General features: G+C 39.7%; 2 protein-coding genes across 5 annotated transcripts in view; one reads left to right on the top strand and one right to left on the bottom strand.

The window, feature by feature from the left end:
- ANKRD28 (ankyrin repeat domain 28) overlaps positions 1 to 11,147 on the top strand; it is a 229,716-nt gene extending 218,569 nt beyond the window's left edge. For all 3 annotated transcript variants that reach the window (XM_048838497.2, XM_048838499.2, XM_048838495.2), the window contains one exon: positions 9,175 to 11,147. In XM_048838497.2, coding sequence (XP_048694454.1) covers positions 9,175 to 9,461 — 287 coding nt within the window. In that variant the 3' untranslated portion in view covers positions 9,462 to 11,147. The remainder of the gene's footprint in view (positions 1 to 9,174) is intronic.
- LOC125631593 (uncharacterized) lies at positions 1,482 to 7,467 on the bottom strand. 2 transcript variants are annotated; one of them, XR_012667207.1, is made up of 2 exons: positions 7,129 to 7,467; positions 1,482 to 2,068 (listed from the first exon to the last, which is right to left on the bottom strand). XR_012667207.1 is itself a non-coding variant. In XM_048838511.2 (2 exons), exons 1-2 carry the CDS (start codon positions 7,346 to 7,348, stop codon positions 6,274 to 6,276), a joined length of 795 nt encoding a protein of 264 aa, XP_048694468.1. In that variant the 5' UTR covers positions 7,349 to 7,467; the 3' UTR covers positions 5,186 to 6,273. The 2 variants fall into 2 exon arrangements, 1 of the variants encoding a protein (XP_048694468.1); XM_048838511.2 differs by lacking the exon at positions 1,482 to 2,068 and adding an exon at positions 5,186 to 6,848.
- Positions 11,148 to 16,330: the final 5,183 nt, after the last annotated feature.

Consider the following 16,330-nt stretch of genomic DNA (forward strand, 5'->3'; position numbering starts at 1 on the left):
ACTCTGCTCTCCTGCAGACGCCATACCACGGCAAGCATGGAGCCCGCTCAGATCACCGTGGTAGTTATGAGCACTGTAAATACCTCGCGCATTATCATGCAGTATATGCAGAACCAGAACCTGCAAAAGCAGGCGAGGAGGCTATGGCAGCGTGGTGACGAGAGTGATGAGGACATGGACACAGACTTCTCTCAAAGCACGGGCTCCAGCAATTTGGCTATTCTGGTGGCAATGGGGCAGGCTCATGCCATGGAACGCCGATTCTGCGCCCGGGAAACAAGCACAGACTGGTGGAACCGCATAGTGTTGCAGGTCTGGGACAATTCCCAGTGGCTGTGAAACTTTCACATATGTAAGGGCACTTTCATGGAACTTTGTGACTTGCTTTCCCATGCTCTGAAGCCCCAGAATACCAAGATTAGAACAGCCCTCACAGCTGAGACGTGAGGGCGATAGCGCTCTTGAAGCTTGCAACGCCAGACAGCTACCAGTCAGTCGGGAATCAGTTTGGAGTGGGCAGATCTACTGTGGGGGCTGCTGTGATCCAAGTAGGCAACGCAATCACTGAGCTGCTATCAAGGGTAGTTACTCTGGGAAACGTGCAGGTCATAGTGGATGGCTTTGCTGCAGTGGGATTCCCTAACCTGTGGTGGGGCGATAGATGGAACACATATCCCTATCTTGGGACCGGAGCGCCAAGGCAGCCAGTACATAAACCGCAAGGGGTACTTTTCAATGGTAGTGCAAGCACTGGTGGATCACAAGGGACGTTTCACAGACATCAACGTGGGATGGCTGGGAAAGGTACGTGACGCTTGCATCTTCAGGAACTCTGGTGTGTATGAACAGCTGCTGCAAGGGACTTACTTTCCAGACCAGAAAATAACCATTGGGGATGTTGAAATGCCTATAGTTATCCTTGGGGGACCCAGCCTACCCCTGAATGCCATGGCTCATGAAGCCATACACAGGCAGCCTGGACAGTAGTCAGGAGCTGTTCAACTATAGGTTGAGCAAGTGCAGAATGGTGGCAGAATGTGCATTTGGACGTTTAAAAGCTCGCTGGCACAGTTTACTCACTCGGTTAGACCTCAGCGAAACCAATATTCCCATTATTACTGCTTGCTGTGTGTTCTAAAATATCTGTGAGAGTAAGGGGTGAGACATTTATGGCGGGGTGGGAAGTTCAGGCAAATGGCCTGGCCGCTGATTACGTGCAGCCAGACACCAGGGCGATTAGAGGAGCAAAGCAGGGCACGCTGCGCATCAGAGAAGCTTTGAAAGCTAGTTTAATGGCTGACCAGGCTACAGTGTGACAGTTCTGTTTGTTTCTCCTTGATGAAAACCCGCCCCCTTGGTTCACTCGACTTCCCTGTAAGCCAACCGCCCTCCCCTTCCCCTTCGACCACCGCTTGCAGAGGCAATAAAGTCATTGTTTCAAATTTATGCATTCTTTATTAATTCATCACACAAATAGGGGGATAACTGCCAAGGTAGCCCAGGAGGAGGGAAGCACCAGATTGGGTGGGGGAGGAGGGAAGGACAAGGCCACACTGCACTTCAAAACTTATTGAATGCCAGCCTTCTGTTGCTTGGGCAGTCCTCTCAGGTGGAGTGGTTGGGTGCCTGGAGCCACCCCCCCCACCCCCCGTGTTCTTGGGCATCTGGGTGAGGAGGCTATGGAACTTGGGGAGAAAGGCGGTTGATTATACAGGGGCTGCAGTGGCCGTCTGTGCCTTTCCTGCACCTCAACCCTTTGCCGGAGCATGTCAGTTTCATCCTCCAGTAGCCTCAGCATTGCATCCTGCCTCCTCTCATCACGCTGCCGCCACCTCTCCTGTTGCTCCAGCCATCTATCCTCTCGCACGTCCCTCCTGTACTCATGTTCATTTTGTGCTTACCTGGAATCTGACATTGTTTGCCTCCATGCATTCTGCAGGGCTCTTTCAGTGCGGGAGGGCTGCATGAGCTCAGAGAACATTTCATTACGAGTGCGGTTTTTTTGGCCTTCTTATCTGCATTAGCCTCTGGGATGGAGATGTTAGTGGCAGTGTTGAAACATTTGCAGCTACGGGAGGAAAAAAAGGGAGAGTAAAACTGAAAGACACATTGGCCATTTAAAAGGAGGGACTGATGTTTTCGGGTTAACATGCAGCACAAACCCAACTAACCACCCCCCCCCCACACACACCTAATTCTCTGGGATGATAGATTCACTGCTTCCCCCACCACGTGGCTAACAGCAGGGATGATTTCTTTTCAGCCACAGGCAAACAGCCCAGCAGGAACGGCCACCTCTGAATGTCCCCTTAATAAAATTCCCCTATTTCAACCAGGTAACCGTGAATGATATCACTCCCCTGAGGATAACACAGAGATAAAGAACGGGTGTTGCTTGAATGCCAGCAAACACCGGGACCACACGTTGCCATGCTTTCTTATGCAATGATTCCAGACTACGTGCTACTGGCCTCGCGTGGTAAAGCATCCTACCATGGAGGACGCAGTAAGGCTGCCCTCCCCAGAAACCTTTTGCAAAGGCTTTGGGAGTACCTCTAGGAGAGCTTCATTGAGATGTCCCTGGAGGGGACTTTTCCAGTAGCTGTACTGGCCACGAATGCATCCCAAGTCTTCAGGGCAAATTAATCATTAAACACGCTTGCTTTTAAACCGTGTATTATATTTACAAAGGTACACGCACCAGAGGTGCCTTCTCCGCCTTCAAGGTCCGGGAGCCTGGGTTGGGAGGGTATTGGCTCCAGGGTGATGAACGGTTTCTCCGCTTGCCTGGTGTGCGCTATCTTCAACCTCCCCCTCCTCATCATCTTCCTCGTCCCCCAAATCCTCATCCCTGTTCCGTGAGACTCCCTTGCAGAAGTCCTCGTACAGGTGTGGGGTAGTTGTAGGGGCACCTCCTAAAATTGCATGCAGCTCATCATAGAAGCAGCATGTCTGGGTCTCTGACCCCGAGCGGGCGTTTGCCTCTTGGGTTTTTTGGTAGACTTGCCTGAGCTCCTTAAGTTTCACGTGGCACTGCTGTGGGTCCCTGTTATAGCCTTTGTCCTTCATGCCCTTGGAGATTTTTACAAATATTTTGGCATTTAGTCTTTTGGAACAGAGTTCTGATAGCAGGGATTTGTCTCCCCATACAGTGATCAGATCCAGTACCTTCCATTCAGTCATGCTGGAGCTCTTTTGCGATTCTGGGACTCCATAGTCACCTCTGCTGATGAGATCTGCACGGTCACCTGTGCTGATCAGCTTGCCACGGTGGTCAAACAGGAAATGAAATTCAAAAGTTTGCGGGGCTTTTCCTGTCTACCTGGCCAGTGCATCCGAGTTGAGAGCTCTGTCCAGAGCAGTCACAATGGAGCACTCCTGGATAGCTCCCGGAGGCCAATACCATCAAATTGCATCCACACTATCCCAAATTCAACCCGGCATTGTCGATTTCAGCGCTAATCCCCTCGTTAGGGATAAGTACAGAAATAGATTTTAAGAGCCTATTAGGTCGACAAAAATGGCTTTGTTGTGTGGACAGATGCAGGGTTAAATCGATCTAACACTGCTAAATTCGACCTAAACTCATAGTGTAGACCAGGGCTTAGATTGTATGCTCCTTGGGGAAGGAACTGTCTTACTCTGTTCTGTACAGTGTCGTGCACAATGTCTATACTCAGCAAATAAATAATTTTAATACAAGCTCTTCTTCCCCCCATTAGCTGTTCTTCCTTAATATTATCCCATGTAAATATTATTTTATGTGACAAGTTTGTTAGTTGTCTGCGCAGTTACCTAATGTACAACATCAGTTGAACAGACAATAACAATTGTTGAGGTTTCCTTAAAAACCTTGAGCAACTGGATCTACTTTTACAACAAAAACAATTCCTTAGCACATAGAGTATATGCTGATAAAATAAAAATTACCTCCTTGATGACACTTTAATTGGTTGGATACAAATCAAACACATGGCTTTCCTTTAAAGTTTTGGTTTATTTACAGTGTTTTTTAAATTAATAGTTAAGGCCCTTTCTTCAGTTTTTAACAATTTTTACCAAAATATTCCCAGGTTTTAAAAAGCTGCTGTTTGGTTTTTACTGATGTTCACTAGAATTTTGGACCACTCATGTACCTGAAAATACTGATTATGTTAAGAAAATCTAATAAGTTATATTAGTTAGATGTGTTTGTTAATAAATTAGTCTATCTGTTAAAGTAAGGCAATGTAATGGAAGATGCACATGTGCAGACATGCATATGTGTATGTACTGTTAATGTACAGTTTGTGAAAGAAACCACAATATTAAACCACTTTTACTTACTTTTCTCTATTAGTTCTTTTCTGCCCTCCCGTCCGTCCCCCTGTTAATCCTGATATTTACTCAGAAAACTGTGAAGTTAATATTTTGCACCTAAGAACATAAGAATGGCCATGCTGGGTCAGACCAAAGGTCCATCTAGCCCAGTATCCTGTCTTCCGACAGTGGCCAATGCCAGGTGCTTCAGAGGGAATGAACAGAACAGGTTATCATCAAGTGATCCATCCCCATCACCAATTCCTAGGTTCTGGCAAGCAGAGGCTAGGGACACCATCCCTGCCCATCGTGGCTAATTGCCATTGATCAGGGTGGATTTGATTTAAATCACTAGTCAGGAAGACTCGATTTAATCGTGGATTTCTACATAAAAGTGCATTCTTGTTGGTGGTTGTAACCTTAATACATATTCTTCACAACTCAGAGATAGATGTAGAAGGTACACACTGTATATTTTAAAGTGATTTATTTTGAAAACTTTTCAGAGTAGTTTTACAGCTATATCAGAAAATGAATGATTGGTTATTTCATTTCCCAAAGGTAATTGAAGCAGATATTTATGAAGTCATTGGGAGGTGAACTATCTCCAATTCAACAGGTTAATCATCAATATTTGGAGGATTTTCGTGCCATGCTGTATTAGGAGGAGAACCTCACCAGACAGACATTTTAATTGTTTTATTTTATTAAACAACATTATGTATTCTGGTTTTTTTCTTCAACAGCAAACATAATATTTTAACAAAACAAGCATATGAATTTTTGAATTTAAACATTCAAGTTTTTTAAAATTTGTTTTTAACTAAAATAGTTAAATGAAATATTTTCTTTAAAAAAACAAAAATTAAATAAACTGTGAGCCAGGTCAACATGAGAAGCTTAAAATATTGGCTAATGCAGCTAACTCAATAGTCTTCACCTTCATTTCCCTGTTTGTTCATAATCTGAAAAAGAAAAACAAGCTTTCCTGCTTTTTCAGGTTCCAAACGATTTCTCAATTTGGAATGAATTAGTCCAAAGGAAGAAAATATTCTTTCTACATCGGCAGAAGAAGCTACTGCTGTTAAAAGTGAGATTATCGCTTCAACAGTCTCTGAATCCAAGTGCTTAAGTGACTTCCACCAGTTCACTGGTGTGACTTTCTTTAAAACAGCATCAGCAAACATCTGTTTCTTGAATGGTTCACCCTTAGCTCTGAAGTTTATTATAGTTGCCGTTATGGAGGGATGATTGCTGGATGTCCATGTCATAGCCAACTCCTCTTCTTCAGCAGTTAAGGTTTGACCCTGGTACAGAGTATTGAGAATATTTGCAAGAAAATGAGCTTTATGGGAGATAGTGCTTGTCCCATTCTTTTTTAATGCTTGTAATTTAACTCTGTCATTGCATATTTCTCTTTTTAAGATCTCACTCAGTTCCTTCCAGATTTCAACAGCATCAGCAACAAAACAGCTATTTATTTCCCTGCGTTTTGTTCAAGGCTACAGAAATAGGCTTCAGGGTACTCAGCATGTGTTCAACATTTCTCTTAAGCCCAATGTTGAGAACTTTGGTTGTGACAGTGCATCTGTTTTTTCCCGATTTTGTTCACACTGTCATCAGATTAGGCCAGTTCTTGATATAGTGCTCAAAACAGTCCACTACTGAATTCTATCGCACGTCTTGTGGGAGGTTTAGCTTGGTTCCTCCCACTTTTTTCAGAGCAGCTGCTGCAAAGTAGTTGTTACAGAAGTATTTTGCAATTTCAACAACATTAGCCTTTATTTCTGGAACACGGCAGTCTTTGGCTAGGAGGTGCATCTGCACCTGTATGAGTACTGCAACTGTATGTTATTAGCTTGGGACTCTCTTCTAAATTTCTTCTCATCTTGGATTCATTTGCAGCATTGTCTGTGACCAAGCTGCATACTAGACATTTGAATTTTTTTTCACAGTTTGTTATAGCTTTTACTGCTACTTTTGTAAGCATTCTGCTGTGTGTGCATTTCCTGATGTATCAATTGTTTCTGTAGGGAAGACATTCCTTTCTTCTGTTGTCACACAAGCACATACAACAGGATCATTGTGGACATTGCTCCACCCATCAAGATTCAGGTTAACAATTTCACCCTCTAGACCTCTCGCACACTGCTCAATTTCTCTTTCATACACGTTATCCAGTAATTTGCCTGTGAAATCTGCTCTGTTGGGTGGACTGCATTCTGGTCTTAATGACTGAACCATGTTGTTAAAGTGTGGGTTCTCAATCATACAGAAAGGAGAGTTTGTTGCATAAACAAACGGGACAATTTTTTCATCAGTTACCTCTTTTTGTAATCTGCTGGTTCTTATCACAAACTTATCTATGGTTGTTTCTGGATGATGGAGACTTTTTTTTCTTTTTGCTACAGATGATATACTGTGGCAATGTGACATACATGATGTGACTGAAACACTATAATTGGCAGATAACTCTGAAACTATAGAAAATGATGGTGATCTTGAAGGTGGATAGTCTTTAGAATCCTGTATGTTGAGGATGGATTTTCCTAAACAAAATAAGTCAATGCAGTTATTTAAGTATTATTACCATACTGCTTATTTAGTATTACTCATTGCATTCACTGACACCTCAGTACTACTTTAAAGGTGAAATTGTAAAAGGAAGATCTGCCTATTTCAGCTATTTTTTATCACAACTGCATCTAAAATGATAGTACCATAGAGTAACAGCTATATTTTTTGCTCAAAGATGAGAATCCAAGAACAGTCCAGAAGGACGACAGGCAGTCCTTAAGAAAGAAGTATGAAATAAAAAAGTTTACCAACCTGAAGATCCTGTGTGTTCAGACATGTTCCTTTCATCATCTTCAACGCATCTTCCTCCTGAGAAGGAACACTTCTCATGATGTTGTTTCATTTGGCCAACCCGGCCTTGCATTTCTTTGTTGCACTGTTTGCATTTTTCACGCATGCCTGTCTTACCCACAGGTAGAGGAACTTCATTAAAATATTCCCAAACTGGGTCTCTTTTATGGCCTGCTGCCATTATAGGTTTTCCCTTCTAGTGAGAGAATGGTATGGTAGATCTCAAATCGGTGAAGGCTACACTCAAAAAGACCAAAAGATTTCTGGAATATTGTGCTCAAACAGTTTCACTTTTGTTTCCTCTGCCTGTCCCTCCCTTCTCACGTTTATCTCCCGACTGTCCAGATCTGTTCCGCCTTCTATTCATTGAACTTTTTGAAACTTTGTACTTTTAGAGAGAGGTAAGGGATTGACTCTGTGTACACAAATTTGCAGAGGGGACAGTAGGGTTGAGGTCTGTTATTTCTCACCTCTATGTATTATTTATTTAAAAAAATGTTTGCTGTTAACAAGCATGTTATCTCTGGAGACACAAATCCACAGTTTGAGAACTGCAAAACTAAGCATCTTTGATAGTGCTCAGTCTAGAAAATATTGAGTCCCATTGGGTTTAAGATTAACCTAAATAGATTAACCTAAATAATCTATACAGAAGCGCCTGGAACCCCATAAAATTGGGTCCCTAATCCATGAACTATTGGAACTCATTTACAAAACTTTTCTTAAACATTACATTAATATATTGTCTCATACTATAGCATTAGAATTTATAATCCCTATTACATTATAGTTCAAAGATCTTATCATGGATCTTTAGATAGGTTTTTTCCTCAAAAAGCATTTTATCAAAAAATCTGATTTTAAATTTTTTTTAAATTTTTTTTAAATCATTGTTTTCAGTTTTTATTTTAAGATTTCCTAGGAATTTATTGGTGCTTATTAAAAAAATTAAATGAAAATTGATTCATGGAGGATAGGTCCATTAATGGCAGGGTGGATAAAAATCAAAGTGCTTTGTGGGTGCTATATCCACAAGAAGTTCTATTCATTGATATAGTGCTGACTTGGGGGCCAAAATTGGAGCTCCACTCTCCTTAAAATCATAATCTACATGGTGGGGTAATACACATTATGGGGTTAGTATGCTTTAGAATTTAAAGTTGTTGCGCATTAATTGGTCCATGTAGACCCTGCTGGTACAGCATTCTCGGGAACGTTGAGTGTGCAACATAGTGCTGTTTGAAATAGAACTGAGTTAAAGCAAGGAGACTGTAAGTCCTAACCCAGTAATGCAGTTGACATTTCTTAGTTTATCTCCTTTTTATATTGCTATTTAGTAACAAAACCTAGATTGCTTAAATTATACCAGTACAAAAATTAACATCTCACTTTCACTGGTCATGCTAATGTTTTGCCAACTTGCCTTGGGTCAAATATTTCAGTAAGACTGCTTATTCTGCAATGAACAGCTGTGCAGATATTCCTTATGCTAGAGCTTTACATGTTTTCAATTGGTTTTTATAATGGCTATAGATTTCCTGCAAAATTAATTATTGGTTGCAGTTAGTTAACTGGAATAGGAATTACCTGTCTTCATTCAGTTAACTTCCTGGCTGCTTGAAATCCCAGTTTTTCTCCCTGATCCAAAAATTCCTAACTTTGCCTAATAAAACGATCAAATCCTGCCCTCCCAAGTCTTCTGATTTCACAGGGTTTTATCTTTCTTCCTGATCTTCAACCCTGCTGCCTGTATGATATATTGTAACCTGTTTAGCTAAGGTGTGTTTATATAGACTGTAATCAGCAGATAAACATTGTAATACTTTGTAACAGCAAAATTTACAAAAATAAATGATATTGTAATTTTAAATTGTTTAATTTTATGTTCCTTTTTAAACAGAACTAAGCAATTTAAACGTTTTTACAGCTGTCTGATTGAATGCTCTTGAAGAATGTGTACACTTCCTATTTTTTAAACAAAGGTTTTGATTTTATTTTGATTTCTAGGTTACACACCAGCTTTGGCCTGTGCTCCCAATAAGGATGTGGCTGATTGTCTAGCTCTAATTTTGGCCACGATGATGCCTGTTTCATCAAGCAGCACTTTACCTTCCCTTACATTCAATGCCATTAATCATTACACCAACACCTCAAAAACTGTCACGTTTGACTCCTTGCCAATCATGAGGAGTGAACATAGCTCTTATTGTAGTTTCAACAACATTGGCAGGGAAGATGGCTACCCATATACAGAAGAGGATGAGCTTAATGACTCAGATTCTGAGACCTATTAAGAAGCTTCATCTGGAGGTCTGAAGAGTGAACCCAGTCATCTGAAGGTCAGAATTGTGCTTTTGGAAAAAAAGCAGTCAGTGTTTAATTACAAAAGAGGACAGACCTACGAGAAGATTTGGGGTTTTTTTTAATTGTGGGTGCATATGAAAGATCTGTGTGTGACACTGGGAGGATTTTAAAAAGCAAGTTTTGCAAAAGAAGCATAAATTCTTGAAAAATACTTGGAATCTACAGCAAAAAAAATTAAGAATGTCAAAACTGTTTTATTTAATTGTACATTACCATTTTGTTTGTGGTGCCAGGAATAACTTTTCCAGACTCTGCACCCTAGTCTGTGTAAATGAACAACACTATTGTACAACAAAAAGGACACTAGATTTAACTATAATCAATAAAACTAAAACCATTTTGAAGGCAATAAATGAGTTTGGTACAGTAGGCATTGTGTGTGCAGCAAATTGCCAAAGGACCAAATAACTTAAAGTTTTTTTAATTAAATACCTTTTGTGGAAACTGGAATAGGTTAAATGAGATGTTGTCTTAACCAAACCTTAATTATTTCTGGGAATGAAGCTTAGATTTGGTTTTAAATGTTGATTTTTTTATAATCTAAAAGCCTTCCGACACTATTAAATGTACCATGAAAGAAAGCAGATGTATCTTTCAGTTTTGTTTTTTCTTTTAGATTAAACAAAAATGAACTTGTCATACTTTTATAAAGCTTAAAAAAAACCAGCTAACAAGGTGCAGTCAGGGTGAAACGTGTACAGTATAATAAACAAGGGGAGGGGTGGGATGGAAACAGTAATTGTTGCACAGTTTTAGATTTTTAACTTCTGGGTTTTAAATTGAGATATTTTTTATTTAAATACATGAAGGGTAATTTACTGAGAAAATGAAACTGCATAAAAATTTAAATGGAATCTCCTGACACCCTGTTGTGGCTGAAAGTTTTTAGGGAATGGATTTATCAGCAATTCACCCACTTATTTACATCATAAAGTTTGTAAGTGAGATGAAGTCTATGCCTCCATATTGTATTTCTTTTAAATCCTGGAGTTCTGAGTGGGGGTGGGAGGAAGATGAATTTAAAAGAAAGTTTCCCTGTTATCAAAAGGTAGAATGTTGGATCTTCAGGAAGAAATATCTGTGGTGTTCTCCATTTAAAAAATCAATAGACGATGCAGGCCCCTGTAGTGTACTACAAACTTGCCCTCAGTCTTTTTATTTATAACAGACTACTGTTTAAAAAAAATAAAAAAGGTGCCTGAAAAATGGAAGACTTCAAAGTTTGTCTGTTAAATGAGTATTTAGTTTATTGGGTTCTGCTTTAACTATAGCTATTACTTTTAAAGTGACATTGCTTACGTACATGCAAGGGATTCTTGCATGTGCAGGTAAAATACAAATAAACTGAATCCCAATTACCTGTTATCCTTTTTTGTATTGTGAAACTGGAAACCTTAATGCCATTGTAAATTATCAGCTGGTTTTCTGAACATAAAGTGTGGAAACACAGGACAGTATTTTGATCTATTTGATAATTTTGTGGGTTTTTTGAAGAATTAATGAGCATGTACATAGAAATAGTGATTGCTTGAATACTGTATTTACCTGCACTCTTTCAGTACATCAAGATTCCTGTATATTTTACAGAGTATAATAAAACCCAGATGTGAGTTGTATTTAATGAATAATTTATTTGTATCTGTGTACCATACTGAAGCAGTAATTACAAAGATTCTTTTGTTGAATAACTATTAGAATTTATAAAATTTATTTTACAAAGGCTTTGCTGTCCTTTTAATTCCAAAGTGCATGTAAATAATTTCAGATTTACAATCACTTTACAAGGAAGACTTAATTGATATTTAATTACTGTTTAGAATCTAGATTGTCTTGTAAGCATCACTTTCTTGTTAGGAGTTCATAAATATTGATTAATGACTGAAACAGCATATTGCATATATGACCCTTCTACACTCTAGAAAAAGTTGGGGAGTCCATGCTTTTTCTCTACCACACTGTCCTCTGAATCTTCTTTGGAGTTCTTTATTGTTTAGACACACTTTTTGATTCACTACATCCTATCAGTAACCTGGTAATTTCTATGATGATATGATTTGAACCAGTTGGGACAAGGTTTTCCCCACACTGCAAAGAAGAGAATTGATTTAGGTTACATTCTGGTTGTCTAAAAGCTAACTTCTGTGATATTTCAGTTACTGGTGCTTTTCAGTTTTTGCTGCTCCATAAGAACAGTGAGAAGGTCATACTGAATGCAGCTGCAATCTGTACTAGCAAATGTTTCTGCTCTTAACTCTTCAAGATGTGATAATTTTATCTCAAGATGGTCTGTCACCTTGGCCTGTGTGGGTCCTCCATCCCACCCCCCAGAGAAAAGAGACAGTAATTTATAGGATGGCTGACAACTACCTAGTTTGAAATGCTCCTAGGTTGAACACTAGGTCACTTAGGGCAGGTCATCGGTCCCCCAAAGAAGCCTATTGGTTTAAATGCATTGCTAACTTTGTTCTGTTTTTAAAAAGGCACTAAAGAGAAATAGAAAAAATATCAATACAACCCTCACCAACCTCTTCTCTTGTTCCATTGCAGCTCACGGTTGGAGGAAGCAGCCTGTGTCTGTTTTGTTCCTTAGAATGGTATTCTTTTTAATTAATGTTCTTTGTGAGCTTGCCATTTCTGTGTCTAAGCTGCCTCTGCCCTTAATGCTGTTATATAAAGATTTTAAAAAATGATCTGAGTTTAGAATTGCAGTGAGTCACCAATATGAACATAAGAATGGCTATCCTGGGTCAGACCAAAGGTCCACCTAACCCAGTGTCCTGTTTTTCTGACAGTGGCTGGTCCCAGATGCTTGTGGGAATGAACAGCCAGGGCAATTATTGAGTGATCCATCCTGTGTCATACAGTCTCAGCTTCTGGCAGTCAGAGGTCTTGGGACACCCAGAGCGCATGGGGTTGTGTCCCTGACATCTTGGGTAATAGCCATTGATGGACCTATCCTCCATGAACTTATCTAATTCTTTTTTGAATCCAGTGACACTTTTTTTGGCCTTCACAACATCCCTTGGCAATGAGTTCCACAAGTTGACTGTGCACTGTGTGAAGAAATACTTCCTTTTGTTTGTTTTTAAGCCTGCTGCCTATTAATTTCAGTGGGTGACCCCTGTTTCTTGTGTTATGTGATGGGTAAATAAAATTCCCTTATACACTTTCTCTACACCTTTCATGATTGTATACACCTTTACCATATCCCCCCTTAGCTGTCCCTTTTCTAAGAGGAACAGTCCCTGTTTTTTAAATCTCTCCTCATATAAAAGCTGTTCCATTCCCCTAATAATTTCTGTTACACTTCTCTGTACTTTTAAAATTCTAATATATGTGTTTTGAGATGGGGCTATCAAAACTGTATGCAGTATTCATGGTTTGGACATACCGTATATGTGTATAGTGTCATATTTTCTGTTTTATCTATCCCTTTCCTAATGGCTCCTAACAGTCTGTGAACTTTTTTGACAGTTTCACATTGAGCAGATATTTTCAGAGAAATGTCCATGATGATGCCAAACTTTCTTGAATAGTAAGAATTAATTTAGACTCCATTATTTTGTATGTATAGTTGCAATTATGTTTTCCAATGTCAAACTCTCAGTATACCTTGAACTGCTGTAGCCAGCTGTTAATGTGTCCACAGATTTTTTTTGAGTTGTGTACCCATCTGGTCTAATTCTCATTTTCACAAAGGCCCCTTTTCACCACTCTGATCATGTAAAAGGGCTTTACAGGTGCATTAGTATACATGAACATCAAATCAGGCCCACCGTTTACAAGAATATGGTCTTATTCCAAAAAATGTGTTTAAAAAAAAAAAAGGCATGCAAATGTGTTTAAAGAATAGGTTGCTATTGAAATGGCATGAAATAGAAAGTTCCACATTTATATATAACAGATTAAACAAGATTGCCTGTGGATGCTCTTTTTCAAACTTCTAGAATCACAGAAATGTTGGGCTGAAAGGGACCTTGAGAAGTCATCAAGTCCAGCCACCTGTGATGAGGCAGGACCAAGTAAACCTAGACCCACACTGGCAGGTGTGGGGATTCTCTACCCCTTAACGACCCATATAGTTAGAAAGTTTTTCCTGCTTTCTAACCTAAATCTCCCTAGTTGCAGATTAAGATAATTACTTCTTGTCCTACCTTCAGTGGACAGTTGATCACGGGCCTCTATATAACAGCCCTTTACATATTTGAAGACTGTTTTTATCAGGGCCCCGCCTCAGTGCTCTTTTCTCAAGACTAAATTATGTTTGGGTCAAACTTATTTCCAAAGTTCATAGTCTGAATGGAGACTTAATTTGTAACAAATGAGGTGCATGGGTTTAAGCAATTTTTTTATTTTCATAACTGATGTGGCAAGCTCAGAGGTGCCAGGGCTATGAACTGCCAAGCCTAGAGGTGCTGGGGCTCAGCCCTGGCACACCCTGCCACAAATTAAGCAATTCTTTCCAGAAGAGAACATTGCATACTGTGTCTTGCCAATATAATTTCTCAATGTACATATTACTGGTACATGATTATTATACGCTTTACCCAAGAAGCCTTCTGGGATTATCACCAAGGCTAGTCTGCATTCTGTTTTATCAGTGGACCATTGGAAACTGCAGCTGCTCAAATACATTTGCCTTGCTAAGAAGAGGGAACTGAATGACATGCCATAACCACAGAGCCCAATGAGCTGTTGGCTCAGGGGAACTTTGACTTTAGAGTGATGCTGCATTTGACAAATGAAATTGTCACCCCACAGACCGTTGTGTGTGGACTGTACAAAGGAATCCTTACATACATAATCTCATTAAAATCAATAAAGCTGTTCCCGTGGGTATGGCTTAACAAGATCTGGCCCTGTATTTGTTACTTTTTCTCTGTCGTCTTCTGCTTCGCTGCACCCAAAAGTTTTTACTTCAAAACTCAGAATTGTATGAATAGAATTGGAATTCTCTCTCTCTCACTCTGACACCCTTTCACAAAGGTATATTTCCTGGTTACATTGTACCTCTGAGAATTCCGCTTGTGTGGATTATCTCCCTAACTCTTATCATTTCTTCATTAAAATTATGAAGCTAGATTTTTGTCTTAAGCACCATCATTTTTAAAATTCATGACTTGAGACTTTTGCCTACAGCTGTACACCCACCTCTGATAACAACTGAACAAAAATTACCAAAAATCACAAAGTTTAAATACAATGCAGCAACACAAATGATCAGAGGCTGAGTTCTTGGTGAGAGTTTTCATTCCCCAAGAAGTCATGAGGGTTCCTTTTTTTCTTGTGGAAAAAAAAATTTAAAAACAAAAGGTGGGGAACCAGGATGGGTTTACAGTAGTTGTCTCTGGCTTGAGCTTTGTTTGCCAAGATCAAAGCCTCTTTGCTGTTACACCATATGTGGAATTTGCACCCAAAATACAAAACGCTGTGATTTTTGGTGAAGTTTATTCTGTCTAAGCTTTTCAAAACTGACTTAATGTGGTAGTGCTACCATTTTTGGGTCCCCAATTTTAGATCAGGCCTTGATCTCCAGAGGACGGATGCTTTTTCTGAAAATTAGGATCTTACAAAGTGTCTCATGTTCAGGACTCAGAATCAATAGTCACTTTTGAAAAATCTTGGCTCTCCTCCTTTGACTTTTGTCCTTTATCATGGGTAGCTATGGCCTGGCCAAATTTGAGACTTATGAATGACTTTGGCAGTATAGGAACCCAAGTAACATGGGTGTCTTGGCAGACTCCTTTTCCTTTCCCCTTCACAACTAGGCCATTTCCAAATCTCGCTGCTGCTTACGCCACAACATTGCTAAGATCCAACTTTTTCTCTCTGTCTACCCAACCAGAACTCTAGGCTCTTATTGTGCCCCCAGTACACAAATACAAACACTGCTCTGTCACAGATGCCATCCATGATGCCCTCTGTCTCATATAACTACCTCTGCACTTTGTTCTGTTGCTAATGTGTAGCCTGGAAGATTCTTCCTGAACAGGTCCATCAAGCTCATTACCTTCCCTGCCTTCAAATCCTCTACAAGATCAACTTCAGAAATTAATCAATTAATGGCTATGTAGCTGGGAATAGTTTATAAAACACAAACATCTATATAGACATGAAACTATCAAAATATGTCCAAACACGGCCTTGACCATTTTGCTTTATATTGTTCCCTTTTGTCTGTGGAATGGGGGAGGGGGAGGAGGGTGGGTGTTAACCTGTAAGCTTTTCAGAGAAGGGACTTGCCTTTTGTTTATACAACACGAAACACATTTTTGGGTGCTACTGTAATATAAGTAATGGGATAGCACTGCATACGTAGGCACAAAAGAATGGCCAATCCATACTGTCAGGCTGGCTATGGATCTTAATGGCCCAGTGGTCTTTTCCTTTATGCCAGCTCCTAAGTAGCTGTGCAGGGTGGAGCTGTGAACTTGTGGGAAGAAGGTGAACAGTGTTGCCATATTATTTTGATATTCTGATCACGTTAATAATGAGAAAATATTGCTTTCCAAAGTCGTCATGAACCTGTTGCAAAAGCAGTTGGTCAAACACAATGAAATACCAGCTTTTCAGATAGTTCCCTTGTTCTCAAATTCATCAGCCCAATAATTGTTTTCAAATGTAAATACCCTGCTTGTCTTATCCCAGAAACTCTAGCAGTTTGGATGGAATGTATAATGCAATAACCCAGCAAAACACAAATTTCTTGTTCCAGTCATAGAAAAACTTATAGTGAAACTGTTCTTTAGAACTAGTATTTTTGATAGAATAGTGGTAGCATTCTGTTATCAGAGTTTCT

The sequence above is a fragment of the Caretta caretta genome, chromosome 2 (genome assembly GCF_965140235.1).
Source record: "Caretta caretta isolate rCarCar2 chromosome 2, rCarCar1.hap1, whole genome shotgun sequence".
In the NCBI taxonomy this organism is placed as follows: domain Eukaryota; kingdom Metazoa; phylum Chordata; order Testudines; family Cheloniidae; genus Caretta; species Caretta caretta.